Below are 23,905 nucleotides of genomic sequence, written 5' to 3'. Positions count from 1 at the left end.
GCACCAATAATGATTATCAGATATGTCTGACAGATCTATGTTTTTGGGCCAGTTGTCTTATCGTTGCACATATGTACATGCTGATGAACTGGGGAAACAGAAAATCAGTTCAGTATGCTACTGTTCTGAAGAACTGTCTTACAAACTATGAACTCTTGATCATTACTGGTGTGTGCATAAACAGCTGTGTCCCATGTAATCCTCTGAATATCCCAAGCTAAGAAGGAATATTGGTTGGCTAAAAAAGAGGTTAAGACAGGAGCTGCAATAAGAAATAGCAAGGCATCAGAAACACTCTACCAACTTCAGGAAAGTGACTGTTTATATAGCACAAAAAAAAAAACCTCTATCAGACTGGAAGGCAAAGGACAGAAAGTCATGGCAGCAAAAACCTGCTCACCAGTCCACAGGACATCTTGAACAGGTAACAGTACTTCCAGCATCTTCGGAATGAAAAAAACTCCACAGAAGTTGTACTTCCCCAGGCATAGCCTATGATGAAGGAAGAAGTGGTGCCCACCCTGAAAGAATAAGAACAGCACTAAGGAAAATTATGTCACGGAAAGCAGGAAGCTCAGATGAGGTCACAGCAGATATGATCAGGATTTTAGATGAGATGAAAATTAAATGGCTCCTCAGGGTACTCATAGCAATATGGAGAGAATGGCAACCAGGATGACTGGAGAATAAGTATACTTGTGCCAGTGTACAAGAACAAAGGGGACATTCACAACTGTGGGCAGCACAAAGGTGTCAAACTCTTGTCACATTGCATGAAAGGTCTGGAGAGGGTAACTGATAAACAAATATGCACAGTAGTAGAAAGGAAGATGGGAGATGAGTAATTCAGATACAGATCAGGATGAGGCACAATTGGCAGTGACAGACAGTTGTGAAGAAACTAGAGATAAGGAAAAAGTCCAACTGTCAATTCTTAGACCTGGAGAAAGCATATGATAAGGTTCCAAGAGGGCTGATCTGGGCAGTTCTGTGGTGGTTTGAAGTTCCACAAACACTGGCTGAATTAATGAGGCTATGTGCAAGGACACAAACACTCAAGTACAAACAGTGTTTGATCTCACAGAATGGTTCTCAGTGGGAGTGGGTGTGCATCAGGATTCAGTTCTGAAACCACCACCGTTAATACTGATGATGGACTACATTAGCAAAAAGGTCAAAGGAAAAAAATCAACAAAGTTGCTGTATGCACACAGTGTGGCATTTCAGGCAGACTCTAAGCAAGAACTTCAGCAAAGGATAGGGGAATGAAATGCAAAACTGAAGGCACATGGATGAAAGTGAGTACAGCTAAAATAGTTGTAATGGAATAAATGAGGGAAATGAAAAGAAGCTGTGGAATGAGATAAACAGGAAAATAGTGATTACTTGCTTCAAGTATCTGGGCAGGGGTGGTTGTGGAGAAGGGAAGTCTAAATGTGGAGGTCAAAGCTAGAATCAGAAGGGCTGCAGACAACTGGCACAGAGTGCCTGGGAAGTATAGAACAAAAGAGTACCAAAGAAGCTGAAAAGTAAGGTGTACAAAAATGGTGTGGCCACTACTACTGTACAGCACAGGAATCTGGGCACTAATGGTAGACCAGTCGAGGTGATGGAGATGAAATGTCTGATAGAGGTGGAAAGATACACATAGTGGGACACATGAAGAGATGAGGACATCAGAACAGAAGTCAAAGTAGCTCCAATTGCAGAGAATGTTAAAGAGAACAAATTATGGTGGGTTTAGGCACATGTACAGAGAAGCAGAAATCAATTTGGTGAAGATGATTTGGGACAGACAGGAAGAAGTCACGATGAAACAAGGACATCTGGAAAAGAGGTGAGAGAAGACCTGTGACTGTTAGGCATGACTGATGAAGAAGCTAAGAGAGTGGTAATAAATTGATAGAGATGTGACAGCTGACAGAGCACCCAAGCTTCATGTAGAAAATGGGAAAAGGGGGGCTGATGATGATGATGATGATGACTCTACCACTTGGAGATCAAGAAAGTGGTACTGTGAGAACTTTACATCAAAAGATCAATATCTGTACTGATGAAATATTTTTTTGTTTCTAGCACCATGTGTCTGTAACAGAATACTGTCTTATATTTGCTGTATATTCCAGACATATAACTTCCAAGTAAAAGAGGAAGTTATGGGGTATACATAGAATAAAGAATTTCCTATTTTCACTTATGGAGGTCTGCATGGAGCAAATAACTTTCTAACTTCACTTGCAAAAATGAAATAGCAAATTTCCATGTGTTTCAAGTCTTGTAACATAGCATTGTTAACTATATCTATAAACAAATGAGAAACTTGAGACTGCAACACATGTTTACAGAAGGACTTGCAAAATTGCCAAGCAATCTGAGAAGCCTGAGTACAAAAATTATTTTCATTGAAATCTGTGGAATAACACAGGTTGTAGAGGCAGTAAATTGTACATCAACTTAAAATGACTCCCAGACTCATCCATATCTCTTTGCATGCATTTTGGTAATGGGATTATCATATCTGAATGACCTGGAGAGACTTGCAACATTAAATGATCTACTGCTGTCCATATTAATGAGAGAGAAATACTCAAAAAAAAAATAGAACTTTCACTGCTAACTTCTCTGAGCTATGGACAATTCTCAGCCGAAGCTGTTCTTACTCCACTGCAGTAAGTGCATGGTATCAAGCATGAAACAGCTCCCCCCTTGAAGTTTACATAAGTATCTCTGTCTAGACTCTGATAAGTCATAATAACCAACTGAAACTGTAAGCCTCACAAGTCTAACTCAGTCTATTGCCTTGTTGCTTCAGCTATGAATACCAGTAGTACAGCTAGGGTGGTGTGAAGGGAGCAACTGTCCTGGCTGGAATGTTATGGTGGCGTGAGATCAGCCAATTTTGATCATTGTTTAATGCACACCTACTTTCAAAAGCTGGTTTTACATTTGTGGTCAAATTTCTCTTCTTTTTTTTTTTTTTTTTGACCGAAACCTGAGTGGAGTAGTACTCCATGTGGGTTATAAACTGTAGCAACTGCTTGCAACATTTGTAGCAAGCATTTTGCTACAGTGAAAAACAGAAAAAAAGATATGGGGACAGATTCATTAACACCTGCACTAAGTGTACATAATATGTATTCAAGAACTAGTTGTACATGTAGTCTACACTTTGTTGTAACCTTTATGAATCATTGTCAATATTTAAAGCTGCAAGAAAATCAGTAAGGAAACTAAAATTGGGAGGAAGAAGCTGTGAGTTATGCCTGTGTTGCATTTTCACTCAGAACAGTGTACACTTAGTTATTGAATCTCATGGATTTTTTTTAAACTAAAACCTGAGGGCAGTAGCACTCTGTGCAGGGTAAACATTGCAGCAGCTGCTTAGGACATTTGTAATGCACATCTGAAATACAGAGCACTGCCATGATGCTTTAGACATTACTCTCCTAACATTTAAAAAGCCCACTACTCTCCTAACATTTAAAAAGCCCACTAAAATGCTTCACCCTACCAGGAGCAGTCTCTTGAATGTATGCATACTCTGTCAATAGTATACTTCTCTTTCACATTTTCCATCTATTCAGTAGATAACTGCTACACATCTTTAATGGACCTATGTAATCTGCTGGTCTTATGACTCAATTCATTCCATTTACCTAGGGGTAATGATATTATTAAGCCTTCAGTGACTATCCTTGAAGTTCACCTATTCTCATCAGTGTTTACAAGTGTACATCATGCAGAGGGCAATCACCTCTCTGGAAGTAACACTGCATTTCCTTAAATAGCACATACAGCAGAACACCGGTACAACCTGGTTTTCTTAATTTATTAAAAGTTTTGTTAAATTATTAGCAAAAAAAATTGAAACATGAGTGACAGTGACATTTCCTCCTCTTACCTTCCTTGCAGCAATGCTGCGCTGATACTCTGTTACTTCTTGTAGAAGCTGTTTTGTCAAGTTTTCTTTTTCTTCATCTAGTCTGCTTTCACACTCTAGATGTTGAAACTCCAAGTCTTCAAACCGTTTTGTCTCTAGCTCCAACTTATCAACCTCCTGTACAGAAACAAAAAGCGTTAGCAACCAACAGGGCACACAATCTCTGTTTATTAGTACTTTAGGAAATTACAAATAAAACAATACTTTGCCTCAAAGTTTCAGGGTCTAGAGTTCATTGGGCTCAGTCAGACTTCCAATTGCTGTCTGACCAGAGTCATCATGTTCTCCACTTGTCTTGTATGGGTTTTCTCTGAGTAATCTAGTATCTCCCTATTTATTTTACTTATTTATTTAGTTAGTTTATTTACTTGAATAATAAACTGATCATAATAGACCATTTGCAGGTACAACCCAGATAAGGAAATTCACAAAATGTACTTCACCAAAATATGCTGGTTTATTCATTTACTGTTGTTTTGGATAGTGGAATGATTCTAGTGGAAGCATTTCAGTTAGAGCATGACAAATTTAGACCCCCGGATTCACGAATCCTCCTTGTAAGACTTAATAAGTCTTACTCGGAGGCTGCAGTTGAACGGTATGACGTCAGCATGCCATGAATATTTATGAGGGCACGCTGACTCAACCTTAAGTCTTACACGGAACAGGTAGGAAAGCAGGGGGCGTGTCCGACTGTCGAGCAGTCTAAACAGCCACACCCCTGCAAGGTTTGTAAAAGGAAAATGAAAGTACACAAGAGCGAGTCCGCTCAAATGTCCTAGCATCCAACACCACACTCCCTGACATTGTAAATCCCCATCACAGTTATGAAAATTAAAAAATTAATTTTATTTTTTTTAAATTCCAGAAATAGCTGCCCGTATTTCCGTGTGTGTGCGTGGGTGTGCCCATTGCTTAGCTGTAGTTAGCAATTCTGACATGGAAGAGCATAAGAAAGAATGTTTATGCAAATCACACCAAATAGCAATAGCATAATGGTAGAGCATTTGCACAAAGAAGATGCATTCATGGTTCGAGCCCCACCACTCCCCTTCTTATGTTTTAAATCACTACATGGAATAATACCTGACAAATATGATTAAAATATCAGTAAAAAGCAGTGAAATGGCCAATGTATCAGTGAAGAAAATATTACATTTTTAAAGGATCCTGATACATAATTGCTTGCAGTTAAGCAGCACTTTACCCAGCGCAATAGAGTTGCCCATAGTTTAATAGCGCTTTACCCAGCGCAAAAGAGTTGCCCATAGTTTAAAAGCACTTTACCCAGCACAACAGAGTTGTCCAAAGTTTAAGAGCGCTATACCCAGCGCAGTAGAGGTGCCCATAGCGAAATAGCACTTTAACCAGCGCAATCTGTTTGCACGGACGTGTGCACCACGTCAACCAGCACACCGTAGGGCAACATGGAGCAAGGTAGAGCAAAGTTGCTTAAATGCAGCCACACCCCCTAGCCTGTCTGGACAGTATGAAAATAAAATGAATGACAAGGTTCGAACCCAGAACTCTGTGCATCCTAATCAAAGCACAGAACCACTAAGCCATGACAACTTAGGAGAAACAGCCACTGTCAACATACATATACTTAGTAATGGTAGATTAACCATTACTAAGCAGGTCTGCAGTCAGCCGAGAATTTTCAAAAACGGCCAATCCCAAAAAAGTACGGGAAATGCGGCATATTTAAGCACCATAGGTGGGAATACTCGCCATAACTGATTGTAGCTCACATCTGCAGTTAGAATGGCTGGTGCAGGAGAGGGTACACGCTTCCGAGTGCAACACTGGGGCATCGAGGAGTCGAAATACATGGTTTGACTCCTTATCCACTGTCATGAGTCAAGACTCCTGCAGGGCCAGTTCTAAGGGAACAAGTACAAGGCAGAGGCTTGGAGCTGGTTAGCTCATGACCTCACCAGTGTCACAGGCATTCCTCGGACTGGTGAGCAGGTCCGTCACCACCATGCAGACATGAAAAGATGGAAGCAGGACTGCCTGAACCAATGGATACAGGAGGCCTGTGGGATGCAGGATGCCCCACAACTGAGTAGATAGCCATGGAATGCAGTATGTAGGAATTGATAATTGATTCTGTATAACAAATAGGTATGTCTCAATATCCCTTAATTTACTTTACAGCTGCAGATGACCATGCTGCGAATCAGCAAGCCTATGCAGATAGGCTGCTAAGGCTGCGCCACCAGGCAGGTTAGTGATTATTCTGCATGTATTGTTATATAAAATAGGGGAGAGAGCATGAAATAAAGTGTTGTAGTCCAATAATACAGCCATAAATGGCCTGAATAACTCCTCTGCATGCACTGTCAGATAAAAAAGTCAGAGAGCCAGAAAAAGAGTGTAGTAACCCATTAAGAAAGGTAACATATGTCCGGAATAATATCTCTGCAGGTACTGTCATATAAAATAAGTGAGTGAGCCTGAAAAAGAGTGTTCTAACCTATTAATAAAGGTATAATATGTCTTGAATATGTCTTCCATATGCACCGTTATAACAAGTAAAGGAGTGAGCCTGTGGAAAAGTGTGTAATGTCATTAATAAAGGTCTAAAACCTGGAGTGTGTCTGTGTCACTTAGTGTGAAATGTTGTTGTACCCTTGCATTATACAAATATTACTGTTTTAAAAAGTGCTGGCAACCCAGAGTTGTGCAGTCCCATATAAAGTGAGTGATGGAAGTGCTAGTAGCTGTGAAGCATATATACAGTCCTCAACAGTTACTGGCTGGCATGCATAAGTAAATCTGGCACACTAGTAGCATGCTAATTTATTCCCCAGAAATGTGAGTGTGTGTCAAGAAATGCAGGGTTCTGTACAAACAGAAGTGAAAATGTCATATGAAAACATCCAGATATGTAGATAAAGAAATAAAAATGCAATCAAGGAATATGTAGTAGTAACATCTTCACCTTATGTCAGATATATGTCAGGCATATATTGAAATAGCCAAATCCATTATACAACCTAATGCATGGTGGCAAGTGTAATAATACACGTAGGGGATATACACCTGCAGTCACTAGGAATGTAGTGTAGAGTAAAAGTAATTATAAGATGTTAATCAAGGTTTTTTCTACACCCTACTGTATGTGCATAAACCATGCAATTCCACACCTCACTGGGTATGTGTAATCTTAAATATTTGTTGGGATACATGTCCTATTCTTCTATAAATATTTGCATTCACGTTGATGCATGTGCCCTGTTCAAACCCCACAATCATGGTGGCCTGTTGCTACCAAACATCCCTGCATGCTGTTGGAATAGCCACTGTCGTTCAATATATGCAAGTGTTATGCTTGCTGTTCAACTGTTGGAACCTTGGTGTGTTGGGTTAATGGGAATATTACTGCATGCTGTTACAACTAATCTGGAATGCTGTTGGTTATGTTGTAATTAAACACACCTAATCACAGAACGTATGTGAAGGCCGGTCCCAGCGGACCCACCTGTCCCTCCTCAGCTGGCGAGTGCACCTGGCACCAGCAGGTCCGGTGCCCAGCCCGGGCTCCCCTCCTCCATTGGTCCTCTGTCACCTTCAGGTGGATGCGCTGCAGGGGATGGGGCTTGTTCCCCCCATGCAAGCATGGGCAGAGAAGGGCCACCTGTCACCCTTCGAAGGGTCTGGGCTGTGGTGCGTAGGGAGATCCAGTGTTCAGTCGCTGATCCTACACCAGCTTGAGGCTAGAGTGGCGCATCTCATGGGTGAGCCTGCCCATCCTATGCAGCCCCCAACACAGCCACCCTCAGGGCTGTGAAGATGCACTGGTGACTGCCCATGGGTGGGTATCTCAGTTCCACTGTTACCATCTGTGGGCTCATGGGCTTGTGATTTCCAAACATCCATCCCCATCAATTGTGTTCACCCACCCCATGTGTCATACATTGCCCCTGTATGCATCTTGTCTGTCTTGTCTGTTTACCTCCCCAACCTACCTCCCCAAACATACCTACTTCCTCTACCTCACTTTCCACTCTCACCTGTAAAAAAAAAAAAAAAAAAGGGGGCAATCTGTACCCACAAAAAAATTCCGCCCCATACATAGCTGCCCATTTCACACACATGTCCACTGGACATGTAAACTGATAATTATAATTGGCAATACAACATACTTTGTTGTCCTCACCCCTCTTCCCGGGGGTGGAAGGTTTCAAATTTCACTCCAAATTTATTGCATATGCACAGCTGTTGCTGGTAAAGAAATGGGCAGCTATGGACCTTCCCTACACCCGTCCTGCACATCCCGAGCTTGTTTACCTACTGTCTGCTCCTCTTTATGCCCCCTTTTCACCACTTTCCTATCTGCCCATTTTCTTTTCTTTAAAAAAAATTAGCGCGGGGGTTAGTGGGAGTAAGCACTTTTAAGCAGTAGTAAGCAGGTTTAAGTGAGTGTGCGCATGTGTGTGCTTAGCTTAGTATTGCTAAGCGTCATGCAAACCCACGCAAACCCGCTTAAAAGTGCCTTAGTCACTCTATGGAAGGGCCCTTGTTCTGCTCAGCAGCAAAAGAAAAGACCTTTGCCAGTCTCGAACCCCAGACCATTGGCACAATAGATTGCATGAATTACCACTAAGCCACAGCAGATATACAAATAACTTGGTGCTGACATAAATATATCATGCATTACAATGAGGGAATGTAAATGGAAATTAGGAATGGTATAACACAAATCCTGTTCTGTGGGTCTTTACCAGCAATTGTGGTGGAATTGCATAACATGACTGTGAAAAGAGAACCAGCCATCCAAGCAGGGAATAATGTTACAGTAGCAACTTACAAACACCACACAGTATCAGAACAGGATAAATACTGGCAAAGTTGATTAGGGCAGAGGCCAGACACCCCAACTGTGACTGCTTTACAGGGATGTCCTTGATTTGTAAACTAATGTTAGCTGTGCCCCACTGAATCATTCTGAAAAGTATTAACTTTAGGCAGACAAGTGTGGAATCACACATAATGAATAATCTCAAGAGGTGAGAGTAGACACTGCTTGCACATCAGAAAAGGTGTAGGTATACATATGCTCTGATTCCCAAGAAAGTCTCAACTGCAATATGTCTGTAATATATTGCAGGTGTATCTAATGTATATGTACCTTTCACTGAGGCCGTTCAAATACATACCTGAGAGTATCTGAGACCTGGCAGAAGCAGAAACACACAGGCATATCAGCATTACTGCTGTTACACACTCTGTAAATAGCTTTGGACGGAGTTCCACAAGTATGCCTTTATGTAGGAGTACAACACAGAAATATCACAGGATGTAGCCATGTACTGCTAACAACCAACAGTGACAATGCCAACGTGCCAGTGCTGCAAAGACTGGTGTGGTGCACAGACAAAGTATAATAGGTGAGAGTTACGCAGACAGACTAGTGTTCAATTTAAAAAGCTTGTAGTTCACAGACCATGATGATTACCTTCTGATATTGTGAAAAAGAAAACCCAGTTAAGCATTTGCATACTCCAAGGCCTGATCATAACAACTGTTAAGCACCTCTGCTTCAGTTGTTAAGTTAAGGTCAGACATCATGCTAAGCACTTAAAAATGAATGTACTGACCTGCAAACAATAGCAACAGGATGAAAAACAAATGTATTTCTGCCAGGTGTAATATGTTCCTGACTTTCCTTAACATAAGACATGTTAGTCTGTCATTATAACATTGCACGATAAGTCTTGTTAGACTATCTAACAACACTCGCTAACTGCTTTATTGCTTTAAAAGCCAGAAAAATACTTGGCACTTTTTTTTGTAACAAATAGTACATGGAGCAGATAATGGTCTATGCACTACAAATAATTATGATCAGGCCTCGAATCATACTCCATTATTATGTGTTTTGTTTTTTTACATGGATGTCAAGATTCACCTCTCATGCTTTGGTCTTAAAGTGAATTGCCTGGCATCCATATCCAACATTTAAGCTGGTTATGACTGATGACCCATTCATAATCCTGTCTGTTGCTACCAGTTTATGCATAAATATAGGAGTACTGGATAAGAATTTGCTAAATTATTAACTGTTCATGTGCATGATTTGAAGAGTGACTGGATCAGCAACAGCTACCGATCAATTATATTCCAGCCATCCACAACCCCTTTTTCCCATTTTTACACATGGGGTCAGAGTGTCACTTCAAAAATGGCAGTCATCTAGACAAAAGGTTTACACTGCCTGGTAGCTAGCCATGCCACTGCAGTTCTTCCACACCACGCACTCACAAACATACTCATACCTATGGTCAATTTAGAGTGACCAATCCACTTACTTAATGTTTTTGGAATGCAGGATAAAACAAAAGCACCTGGAGAAAACCCATACAAAGACAGGGTGGACATGCAGACTTCAGACAAAAGGCACCACAGCTGAGAATAGAACACATGAACCTTTTGCTGTGAGGCAAAATTGCTATCTGCTGTGCCTCTGCACTTACAATAAATTATATTATGGTTGGCTTATATTAAGATTGGGCAGTAACTATATCCTTTAGTTGCTAGACTGATGTAACAGCATGTGTTGGCACCATAAAGTAATCATTAGCATGTGTGTATATGTGCACAAAATAATCATGGTTAAGTTTCAGTTAATTAGTGAGACAGCACTGGGATGTACTAAGAGAAGGGCAATTTGTTAAAATTCTGATAAAAAAAAGCCACTGCTAAGGCATACAGTGATATACTTCAGATTACAGCTCAAGTGTCTGGCATTTGATTAGTTGCTTGGGTACCTGAGGTACTGCCAGACAGAGATACAAGTGCCCATTTTAGGGTGAGGGGGTAGTTGCCTGGTTGTTCTGCATAACAAGCCCTGGTGGAGGTCAGAAACATTGCTGTTGGGAGGGGCCTAATGAGGGGAAAGAACGATGGAGCAGGCTGAGCTGCAGTGAAGGAGGGGTGATACACCAAGTTGCCATTACATCACCACCCCTTGAATGTAACCACAAGATTGCATCAAGGGAGAGCAACATGGTTGGTCACAAAAAGATGAAGCCCACTGAAGTTTACTGGCATGCCCTGCCCCCCCCCCCTCTCCACTCAGAATGCCTACAAGATTCATGCTGGCCCCAGCCTGAATCAAAAATAAACCAGGGGTATAAGGACTGTCTGGATGTGCAAGTGGTGGATGTGGGTCTCTGGAATATGCAATAGGACAAATAAATGGAGCAAAATACTCAAAAAAAAAAAAATCCTGGAAAACTAATGGTGAAATCTCTGGTCTGCATCTAGCCAATATAAAGCTTATTTGGTATGGCACGTATCTGTCAGAACTGAGGAAGCAGTGCACATTAACACATCCTCTTTAGAGCATTTGCTCCTTGCATACTAGTCTGTCCATTACATATTAATTAGCAGTATGTGTCAGTCTTGTGACTAATCTCCTGAATATTACATATGCCTATACCTTCCAACTGTACAGAATTACTCGTTTTTTACCGAGTTTTTGGGTCCAAATAATGGGGTGCCACGATTCCAGAGTGGCACCCCTTCATTTCCAAAATTTTCACAGCTTTTCTTTTTAATTTTTTTTTTCACTTTTTGAGCTGATATCATCATGTGAGTGATGATGTCAGCTCCATTAGCCTGTCGGAATTTAGCTCAAGGGCTCATATACTTCTCGGGAAGAACGTTTGAATGGTGGAAAAAGGACTACTTTTTGAATGGTATGGAAAAGAAAACATGATGCGAGCGGAAAGGACTACTTTTTGAATGGTGTGGAAAGGACTGCTTTTTGAATGCTACATGATGTGAGCAGGAAGGCTGCTTATGCTGTGGAAACAGACTGGTACTGCAGAGCTTCAGCGAGCGTGCTGCTTGGAGCGTGGATACTGCAGTGCTTTTGAGGTACAAGTTGCACAGCTTGTGAAAGGATTGACTGTGTGAATGCAAGTTGCAGAGCTTGGTATTTGTGAATGAACGGAATGAATGTGAGTATATTTTCTTTTCGGACACTGCTTGATATTCTTTGAATGAATGGACTGACGTGTGTGTGTGTGTGTGTGTGTGTGTGTGTGTGTGTGTGTGTGTGTGTGTGTGTGTGTGTGTGTGTGTGTGTGTATGACTGGCTGCCCATGGTTGACCCACATGGAAGCTTGTTGCCCAGTTCACTCAAGTTTGGTGGCCTGACCTCATATCTTTCTGCTGTCATGCTGTGACTATTCTTACCCTGTCCTATAACAGCAGCAGAAGTAATGGACATGTCATTGCTTCCAACCTTACTACACCAGTGTGCTTATCGCATGGCTAGCACTACTGCTGCCTGTAACATGGCTCTTTAATTTACTTTGCAATGCTTTTCTCAGAATGCTAGCACTATGCTTGTCCAAATCAGAATCACACAATGTCATTCAAATGTTTCTTGATACCTTTTTTTATACGTGATCTCAGCTTGGGTTAAGATTTTTGTAAACAACATACTTTTTATTTTTAACTGACACCAGATCTCAATAAACTGTGGTGCAATTTTATTATTATAGCATTATTACTGAGAAAATGTAAACACTGTTGAGAGATTTAGTAAGATTTCATAATCTATGGAATTTGTTTACTCTAAAATGCCATAACTAAAAATAGGGAAGCCTGGTTATCATTTTACTTTAGTCACTGCAAGATTTTGTTATTTCTTGCTGGTTTCTGTGTGATTTCTCTGTGTCACACAGTCTTCATTAATTGAAACATGTAACGTTTTCAACATCAGTTCATGCTTTCTTGCTGCCCCATACACACACACACATATTATATATATATATATATATATATATATATATATATATATATATATATATATATACTTTCCAGGAGAACAGATGTTTGAAAGGAATTAACATTGTGTACAATTGTCTATAAAACCACATATGTAGAACAAGTCTGTATCTGCATTTGAATGTTATTGTTTTATTTTCAGAATGTTATTGTTTTATTTTCAGATATTTTAAGTTACAAATTTCTATTACTTATCTGTCCATAGATTGACAGATATGTAAACCCCCACCAAGGTCATGTATTTTGTGAAGGGGGTAACTGCTCCTGCACTCCTACAATCCCTGCCTGTTGCATATATACCACATCTAAGACTGCTCTACAGTGGGAATAGGGCAAATTCCCCAATCCCCGCTGTGCATGATCTTGGACACATTTAAAGCTGGCAGAAGCAATCAAACGAATTTCAAATAAAGCATCTGTTATTATGAACATTTGATTATACGGAATGTTTCCCATATAATCAAATGTTCATAATAATATAACTGAAATTGAAAATAAGTGGGAGAAGATGTGCAAGATGCCTATGGCTTACACTACTGTCATTCTATATATATATATATATATATATATATAGATAGATAGTGTGTGTGTGTGTGTGTGTGTGTGTGTGTGTGTGTGTGTGTGTGTGTGTGTGTGTGTGTGTGTGTGTGTGTGTGTGTATGTGTGTGTGTGTATGTGTAGAAGTAGACTTTTAAGATGGATATGTTCTGACTTGTGCAGTTTTGTCATTATTGGTTCATGCATTTTGTTTAATTGCTTACTGGAAAAATGTTCAAACAATAAATTTAAAATGTGCTCTAAGTCTAATAAGTGTGCTGTATAATAAAAGGAATATAATTTAATAAAGTCAGGAAGGTGTATCAAAAACACATGTATGTTTCTGGGTCTACCTAACAACACCGATGTGCTAAAACACCGGCAACAAAATCACCGACACCACAGATCCTAAAGTTCAGAAACATGAAACGTCACATACCCGACAAACCACAATCCTGACACTCAACAAACAAAACAAATTCCCTGTCCAAAAAGCACACACACAACACAAGCACACTAAAAACCTTACAAACCTACAATGAACCTTACATACACAACTATCTATGCACTAACCTTAACCCAAACCCTAACCCTAAGGTCCGTCACTATCGCACACTCACCTAACCCGTGCCCTAACCCTAACTCACTTAACCCGCCCCTAATGATACAGACCATCGCTATCACATACTTACCTTGCCCACACCCTGACCCTAACTTCCATCCCTATCGCACACTTACCTTTACATGTCAGTGTTCTCAGCGTCGGGATTCTCAACTGTCGGTCTTCTCCATTGTCGATCTTCTGATGTCGGTGTTCTCGTCTATGGCATTTCGAGATTTTGGCATTTTCAGGTAGACCCATGTTTCTTGTTTTGTGTGTAAGGGACCTATGATTTGAAAACAGCCCAAAGGTAATCTTTATCCACCACTGGCCAGATGCATTTTCTTTGGATGTGGTGTGAGTTTCAGTGGTGTTTCAATGAATGTGAGTTTCAAGGGCAGAGATGTTTTAATGGTAAGTCTATTTTCATTGTGAGACAGTATTGCTTTGTTTAACAGATGTCTATTAGTGTTTGTGCATTGTGCTATAAAATATAAAAATAAAATTCAAATAATCATTTATAGGAGTAAAGCAGTATTCACACATTAGTGTTTATGGTAAATGGGGGGAAATATACAGGTAATGGGACATTGTAATGGCTGCAGTGGGACTCTGGTGCCATATTTTAGTTGTCTGTTCTTCAGTTTGCATTTGAAAGTTGTATCCCACAATTCCATTGAAGTGGGCGAGGTTATGTAATTATGTATGCACATTTTATGTTAACCAGCGTACAGATTTGTACCTATTTTTCATGGGCTGTGTCCAGAGTTTTGATGTTTCCAGGTTGAAAGGCATGCATATGCCACAAGCAAAAAATGAACTACATGACAGGTTAATATCAAAATGTAAAGATTTTGAATATATCTGAGAGAAACTCAAACATATATGAGAGGAGAAAGCATTAAAATACTCTTAGAAAACAAAATGACACCCTACAAATCTGAAAATTCTGAAGTCTTCATTATCATCAATATTGTCAGGAGGGAACTTAGAACAGAAGATTAGTAAAGTAGAAGTGAAAAAAATAGAAGCTTAAGTTATGGAATACCTGCAAAGTGAAGCATTTAGTGTAGAAAGTCTAACATAGGTTACATCACAGCATGAGGGAACAACGAGTACCCCAGGTAAGGAGAAACAGGAGAAGGAGGAGACATCTGAAGAAGAAATATGGACATGGAAAAAAACATATATTTAATATTGTTCAATATTTATGCAAAGGAGAAAGCAAAACTAATCAATACAAAAAGAGCAGCACTAAAAATATTTGAAGAAAAATATAGGCAAAGGCATCCAGATATGGAAAAGAGGAAAAGTAGAAAAGCAGATTAGTAATGGAGAAGTTAAAGAAACAGAAACTGCGGTTATGGATTACCTGTGAAGTGAAGGATTTAGTATAGAAAAATCTAAGTCTAATAAAATCACAGCAGGATAGAGCAATGGATCCCTAAATTAAGGAGTTATCAGTGGAGTAGGAAACATCTGATCAGTTGCCATATGAAGATACTTTGGAGCCTTCCATAGAAAACTAGTACAAAAGTTCATCTGGAGTTGCACAGCAAGGGAAGGAACAGGAAAATATGACAAAACTGATGCAGTCAATGTTGTAGAATGATAGACTGAGTTCCCATATAAAAGAGCAATGGATGATACAGGATGAAAATGAAGAAAATGTGTCACAATAAGTTGCTTTGGAATATTCTGTAGAATACCTGCAGGAAATAGAGAACAAGTAATGCACTCTTGGTTTAGAAAAAAATGATCTAATAGAAGAGCTGATTGATTTAATAGAGACAGACAGATATATAAAGATCAATGAAAGAAATAGACTACAGAAAGTCAACAAAACACAAAAAGTTACAACTTTGATAAAACAAATGAACAGAATAATCAAGATTGTTCATAGAGATTCATGCAATATGTCAGAAGTAAACAAGATATATTACTGTGCAGCTAAATTAATAAAAGATAAAGCCTTATCACAAAAACACAGGGCAGTAAGGGAAAGGAAGTTGAGAAATCAAATGCCATCATGAAGTATCAAAGACAGAAAACTATAAAGCAATTAAGACAAGAAATGTCACTGTTAGAAGAGTATAGAAAAGGGAACAGCTACAAAAAACAATATTCAGAAAGATATATGTGATAAAAGCAATGCACAGTATCAGAACAGATCAGGATCTATCATGATTGTGCACTATCGCAAATAATAAATGAAAAATATCAGCACAGGTAGAAAACCTTTGAAGATATGTAGTTAAATACAAGGGAAAAGTAAATTAGCATTTTAGATAAATATCTATGAAGATCCTGCAGAACATAAAGATGCTGAACGGATAGAAAAAGTAAAAGAAAGAATAAGAAATTCAAATGTGCAGGATATGAAAGTTGAAAAAAGCCCCTAATTTGAAAACCCCAGGTCCAGATACAGTACCTAACTTCTGGGTAAAAGTATTAACATCTTTACATGAAGATTTAGTCAAGAGTAAGAACTATTTATATGTGCACCCCAAACAGACACCAACTTGGTTAACAACAGGAAAAATAACATTCCTGCTTAAGAGTGAGCCTGCAAGCTATCCTAAAAACTATAGACCAATAACTTGCCTTCTGATGATGTAGAAACTAGATACCTGAACTGATGCCTATAGAGTTTATAGTCATTTAGAAGAAAACTCAATCATGGCAATAGAACAAAAGTGTGCCATAAGAAAGTCAAATGGAACAAAGGATCATTTGTTGTTAAATAAAGTCATAATGGAGAACTGTAAAAAGGGGAATAATCTAAGTATGGCATGGATGGACTACAAAAAAGCATTTGACAGTATTCCACATTCTTGGATAAAAGAGTGCTTAAAAATGTATAATATGCACCCTACACTGATTGATTAGATTACAATGACCATGAAACAGTGGCAAACCACTTTGCACTTAAGCCATGATGAAGGACGAATTACTACTCTAGGGATAAAATTTCAGAGGGGGATATTCAAGGGTGACCCTTTGCCACCACTGCTCTTTTGTCTTGCCCTTAACCCATTAAGCTGTCTAACTGAGAGATCAGGTCATGGCTAGAATTTAGATCCAAAGAAACAACAAAGTGTAAAGACTTCTCATCTTCTTTTTGTGGATGATTTAAAACTGTACAGTTCCTCAGATAAGGAACTGAAAGTACAACTACAAGTAGTCAAATCTTTTTCAGATGATATGAGAATATCACTTGGCCTTAACAAATGTGCAAAAGCAACCTCTAAAGCAGGAAAGATACAGCAACAAGGAAACATCACTGGGGCAGGAATGTGATCTAAAAGAACTTGAGTAAGAGGGAGTATATAAATGTATGGGAATTGAAGGATCAACAATAAATCATGAACAAATGTGAATTAGTAAGGAATATTTTAGAAGACTAAAATTAAGAATGAACAAAGTTCAAGCTTTAAAGCAATTTGCTCTTTCTGTCCTAACTTAAAGTTTTGGAGTGACTGACTGGCCCATAAATCTGTTGAATTGGATGGACAGGAAAACAAGAAGGATGCTTCATGCTTATCAAATGATTTATAAAAGTAAGTGTCTAACAAGACGATATATCCCCCATTCTGGAAGAGATATGGGCCTCCTCAAAATTGATTGTATGTACAGATTGGCAATTGTAAGAAAGTATGCATATCTGCAGACCTCATAAGACCCAAACATACTGAATGTTTTAAAACATGAGGAGAGTAAGTCTAAGATAACTTTCCTGGATTAGCAGAAGTATATCAGTGTCAAGCAGAAATGGAAATCAAACCAGAAGTAGATAAAAATCAGGCAGCAACTGAATGTGTCAAAAAACAAAGAAAGAATATAAGATGAAGGACCAGGTGAGAAGGAAAAAATGTGGAAAATGCATAATATAATTACAAATATAGAAAACTTTTGTAAGAACCTCACGCTGATCAGGATTGAATGCAGGAATGGTTAAGGAGAGATGAATAAGACAAAGGGTTAATTTGTATAGCTCTGGGCACCTTTCTTTTGTAGACAGACTGATGGACCTGCAGTGTGCATTAAAGTAACATATACTGAAAATTAAGTGTATTACCCTGCTGTTTCCTAAGTTCAAAAAGTGGAAAGATGTGGAAAGGAGTGTTAGCATAGGTGTATTACTATAATCCATGGGTAAAAGAGCAAGATAAATGAAAGCCTGCTTAGCCAGCTTGCATCCACTAGTGCTAACTGCATGACATTACACTGTAGTTCAGCAGTCTTTCTCAACACAAATCCATATACAATTTTTGATTTATAAAAAGAAAATAAAGAATGTAACATTACAGGCTGCTAATCTCCAAGACAATGGATTCGGGTTGTTCAAATAAAACTACTTTTAAGCAAAGTTATTCAGTAATCCAATCATATGATCAGAATTTTTCTAACAATATGTGATAGTCAAGCATCTGTTAGTGGATGCAGTAAGGGGGGAGATTCACAAATTCTTATGGCGGTAGACTGCACTAAAATACACTGGTTGGTAGATAGCATGGAAACAAGCTATATACTGCCAGTGGCATAACTTTGTGAGGCAAATCCAGGTAGAAAGCAGCAACAAATAAGGCATGACATTTTCTATGCAGTTTCTTTTAACTAGTTGAAGTGAAAGTCCTGTGTTTTGAGCTAGAATTCATTTTCCCCAAAGGAATGCCTATGTTATGAGTTAGGATTCCACTTCTCCTCCCAAGACTGCCACCCATTAAGCCTCACCTAAAAGGATTTGAGCATATCTATTCTCCCACACTAGTATTTCCCCATTATGATGGTGATTCTTCAAGAGAAATCATCATCAGGGCAGCTATAACAGTGCTTTGTTCTCTGGCTGTATCCCCACATCTGCCTGCTTGATACAGAGAAATGATGCCCTAGTCTCATTAGCTAGGTCAATCTGGCTTCTCCTCAGACAAGCACTCAAAGGAAACCCATACCATTCCTGCTCCTAGTTGTGGAGCTACAAGGCCGACTACATACATACATACGCACATACATACAAATGTTTCAAGCACTGGCATTAATGCCCTTCTAGCTTGCCAATATACCAAAACACTTCTTCCCATAATAAATATCCAGGCTGTTCTTAAAAATATCTAAACTAGTACTTGCTTTAATGTAATTTGGTAGTCTGTTCCAATCATCAGCTACTCTGTCAGAGAACCAGTTAGTACAGTTCTCATTCCTACAGAATCTTTTACATAGGTATCTGATGATTCTCTAGTACTTTTTGATAACCCCAAAAATTCCAAGTGGTAGTTGTCCCTAAATGCCCTATATACCCGAATAAGATCTCCTCCTAAATATCTATAAAAGACACTGTACAAGTACAGATATTTTAATCTTTCATAATAACTTAGATTTTCACATCCATGGATGCCCTTGGTATATTTCCGCTGTACTCTTTCCAGTTTATTCATGTTTGTTTTCCAATAGTGTTTCCATATTGATATTCCATACTCACATTTGGGTCTAATATAACTAACAAACAATGAATTCATTATGTTTGATTTCCTAGACTTTACAAATCTTTTTATACAACCTATACTTCTATAACCATCATTAGCCAATTGGTTGATATGCTTGGAAAAATTCATAGCTGAATCTACCCATATACCCAGGTCCTTAAATGAGTCTACAGTTTCAATCACTGTGCTGTATTAAGTATTCACCTTTCAGTTTATGTCTTACAAATCTCATATGCTTAGTTTTTGATGCATTTATCAACATATTATTCTCTTGTGCCCAAATGGTCAATTTAGTGAACTTATTTTGCAGACATGCCTTATCTGTAACACTTGTAATCAGTTTACCCAATTTCTTGTCATCAGCATATAGACTGTAGAACACCTCAGATGTAAATGTAAGGTCCGAAATCTAAAGTAAGGGCTTAGGACAGAGCCCTGTGGGACACCTTGACTGTAACCAAGGATTTCCCCTATCCAGTTGGTGTGCGATACTTGGCAAGTCTTATTTACAAGCCATGCAGCTATCCATCTTATCAACAGTACATCAATACCTAGTTTACTAATTTATTGAACAGTGTTTTATTTATGACCGTGTCAAATACTAAAGTATAAATGACATCACAATTTTTCATTCGTAGCTGTTATTATATTGTTATAGAACATCGCGTTAAAGATGGTATTGGATCTCTTTTCAACATATGCATGCGAATATATGGTTTCAAGTCTCAACCTATCCAGTTCTGACAATGACTTATCCAGTATTACCTTTTCAATTATTTTTCCACAACACGAAAGTAGACTTAAGGGTCTATATGATTCTGGGTTTGTCCTACTCCTCTTTCTCTTAAAGATAGGTTTAACAAGTGCATGTCTCCAATCTTGAGGAATCTCCCCATATTTATATGACCTTGTGAATAATAGATATAATGGTAGTGTAAGTTCTTGCTGAAGTGTTCTCAGGTCACTGTTGCTACTTCCTTCAATCAGTAGAAGCAAACATTATAACCTTGTGCAGGAAATGAATGTATTTCCCTATGGCCTTAATCCTTTTCTGGTGACTGACATAAGCACCTAGGTCACTGCAGGGGGCCCAAGTGTTCTCCTGCTGTACCCCCTCCAATGCACACATACCCTGAAGGCATACCTCTCAACCTCTTAGAACAAGAAATATGGACAAAGCCATAAAAAATGGGGGGACAAAGGCCCAAAACAGGGACAGTTTTTAAATATTGCTCTTACAAACTTAGAAAGCTGATAGAACAACAGGTTTTACATTAACATGGATTTTCTGAGGGGTATGAAGTTTGACACTAAAATGTTGATCATCTTCTGACTTTCAATTCCCAGTGTTTTGCCAGTGATTTGCAAGAAAACCAACATTTTGTGAGGAACAGATGAAAATATGAGACAGAAATCTGGACATTCTACGAAAATCTGAACAGTTGAGAGGTATGCCTGAGGGTTGTCATAACAAGCACTTAGTCACTGTTGTCAGGATGAATCAACCGCAGAAACCACCACTCCCACCACACCCAGGATGGGCAAACTAGCATTAGCCACTTAAATTTCCACAATCCTCTGCATGACTCCGCCAGCACCTGAGCTGCTACTGAACTTGATCTGAATCATTATTAGAGCTTAAACATTTTGTGCCACAAATTTACAACACTACTATAAGACAAGTGTGAATACAAAATTCCATCTTTAAACAGATTATTCACATATCAAGTTGTGTTTTTATCAACTAACAATTCTTAAGTTGTTTTAAAGAAGATACAGCCTTCTGAGTTTTAGTTAATGAAAAGAAAAAGTGTCATATATCTATATGGTAACCATGCTATATGCACTGTGTACTTTTACTATTATAGTTACAGCAATTTACTATTTAATCTCCTCGGACATGAACATATGAAGTAACATAGACTACAGAAACCATTATTGTATGTCTTTACCAGTCACAGTATCATATTTCTTTAAAAAAAATGAAACTGAATAAACAGAATGGTAAGCAAGAAAAAAAAGTTACATGACTTTTCGCATAGGAACACTGAAGTGGTACCAAGGAGAATAACAATTAACAGATGTATGACACAATGAGGCCACTACAGGACCAGAATGCAAGTCTCATAAGTTAATAAATAATCACCTTGAGCTAAATAATAATGCTTTGTTTGAAATAAAAGTTCAGGAATGCTAGTCAAAAAGAAAATGAGTCCTCAACAAACGTGCTCTACAAGCAAGTGTGGATTTGTAGATATTGATAAAGAAATTACTGCTTATACAGAACAATCTTTCATATCAGGAAGGATTAGGAGAAATGTCTTAGCAGCCTCAGCAATTACATTAGATACAAAGTTTGAGCTTGCAAGGTCTTCAGACAAAGCTGAAACAAAGAGAAAGAAAACAAAGGGAGATGCATTAAAGATGATAATGACAATGGCTATAAAAAAGTAATACAGTGAAGAAAGAAATCTGGGTAGCCACAGTGGTTAGCATTGCTGTCTCACAGCAAGAGGCTCTCTGGTTTACTCATCATCTGAGGTGCCTTCTGTGCGGAGTCTGCATGTCCTCCCTGTGGTCACATGGGTTTCCTCCAGGTGCTCTGGTTTCCCCCACATCCAAAAAGACATGCTGTATGCGGATTGGACACACTAAACTGGCCCTAGGCATGAGTGTGTGCCTTCTGTGGAAGGTTGGGTGCCGGGCTGGCAACTCGACACCATAAAAACTCTACTGCCAATCATGAGTGAACAGGTGAGCCACTGTGGTGACCCCTAACCATAAAAAGCCAAAAGAAGAAGAAGTGAGGAAAGAAATCTGAAATAAAGATGAAGCAGGAGAAAATATCTAAATGCTACTGACACTAGAACTAGGTACAAAGGAAAGTACAAAGCAGAGATGGTGGTGGCTAGCATTTATATAGCATCAGAGTCCAGCTTTTAGAAAACCATGTGCAGAAGTTAACAAATATAATAGTCTTTCATGAGTGTTAAATGCAAGAACATAGAAGGTGAAAAGCAGAAATACATTGGGCACAAATGTGAAAGAAAAAAGTTGCAAACAAGAAAAAAAGAGCATGTCTGAAGAATACATCTCAGAAAATAATAACCAATAAAAGTCATGACAGTGGAGAGCAATATGGATATGTTTATGTAATACAGTTGGCATTTATTTATTTGCAGTTTGCTAACTGGGAAAGTCCACTGCGCCATACAGAGCCTGTTTTCAATGGAGGCCTAGGGGAAAATGTTCCACAGTACAATAAGAAAAATCAAACAAAAATATATACATAGGTAGTATACATTACCTAACATATTGGATTACAAAGTTAAAAAACAAACTTAACAGATCAGTAGCCAGACAAGTACTAGTGAGTAGATTACAAAGTTTTTAAAGATTATAACTGCATAATAGACTTTTTTGATAATACACACATGGAAAAAAATAATTAGAGAATAAATCATAAGGGGTAGTTATTCAAGGAGGCTGAGTGCAACTACAGTGCCAGGTGAAAGATAAGCAAGTATGGAGAGAAATTTTGAAGTGGCCAGGATTTGGGATTGTTCCGATAGCTAATGGTACAGCATTCCATTTCTTGGATAAAGAGTAACTGAAGAGGATCCGGCCAGGCAGCAGGTTTGGTTTGTGAACCTGAAGAAGTTGCTGATGCTAAGATCTGAGCAGGTGAACATAGAGCTAAGGGTGGGACAATCAAAAGGTTTAAAGATAAGTTTGTGAAGTGGTAAGCTGCAGACATTTTGAGGTAGTTTGGAAGTTCTAGCCATTTTAGGGAGTGAAGAGCAGTAAGTACAGTGATGGGAGAAGTTTTTAGAATTTGTTGCCAATTTTGCAATTTGATTATAACATGTTTCAAGCTTAGCTTTTTGAGATGTTTGGATGTTGGTAACTGGAGGGGAACCATACATTAGGGAAGGGAGTAGGTAAGTGGAGCCAAGGGTTAGTTTGGTGGAGGGGCTAAGGAATAGGTTATGCCCACAGAGCATTCCAAGTTTCTGATGTGTTTTTGGATGTTTTGTTGCAGGTGAATATCAGGTTTTAGTTGTTCATCTAAGAATCCTCCTAGAAGTTTAGTTTGGCTAGCAACCTGTATTAGAGCTTTACTTTGGGAGCAGATATTAAACATGGTTTTGTCCAACAGAGCAGATTTTTTGGGGGGTGAAAAGCATAATCTTAGCTTTATTTGGGTTAAAGGATAAGTGGCTTTTAAACATCCAGGATTCAGCATTGGAGAAGGCAGTTTGGGTTTTGACTTGTAGTTCTGAAATAGAGTCTGCTGTGCAGATGATGGTCGAGTCATCTGCATATTCAATAAGGGCTCCATTGTTATAGATGTTTGGAAGTTGTTAATGAAATTATTGAATAGGAGGTGACCAAGTAAGGAGCCTTGAAGCACTCCAGTAGAGGTGTTAATATAAGAAGAGATAGCATTTTGCCATTTGATGGCCTGGATGCCTGTCTTTTAGAGTGCTAGAGAATCATTTTAGAGTGGCGGTGGAAAGTCCAAAGTTAGAGAGC

At 38.8% G+C, this 23,905-nt stretch overlaps 1 protein-coding gene across 1 annotated transcript in view; it reads right to left on the bottom strand.

Annotated features, from left to right (window-relative positions):
- PHLDB2 (pleckstrin homology like domain family B member 2) overlaps positions 1 to 23,905 on the bottom strand; it is a 1,258,236-nt gene that overhangs the window by 410,535 nt on the left and 823,796 nt on the right. Inside the window, exon 7 of the mRNA XM_044072445.1 lies at positions 3,902 to 4,057. Within this exon, the coding sequence (XP_043928380.1) occupies positions 3,902 to 4,057 (156 nt within the window). The remainder of the gene's footprint in view (positions 1 to 3,901; positions 4,058 to 23,905) is intronic.

The sequence above is a fragment of the Protopterus annectens genome, chromosome 5.part0 (assembly GCF_019279795.1).
Source record: "Protopterus annectens isolate FY-2018-M chromosome 5.part0, PAN1.0, whole genome shotgun sequence".
Taxonomy (NCBI): Eukaryota; Metazoa; Chordata; order Ceratodontiformes; family Protopteridae; genus Protopterus; species Protopterus annectens.
Note: the sequence above shows the minus strand (reverse complement) of the source record. Positions and strands in the feature narration are given on the sequence as shown.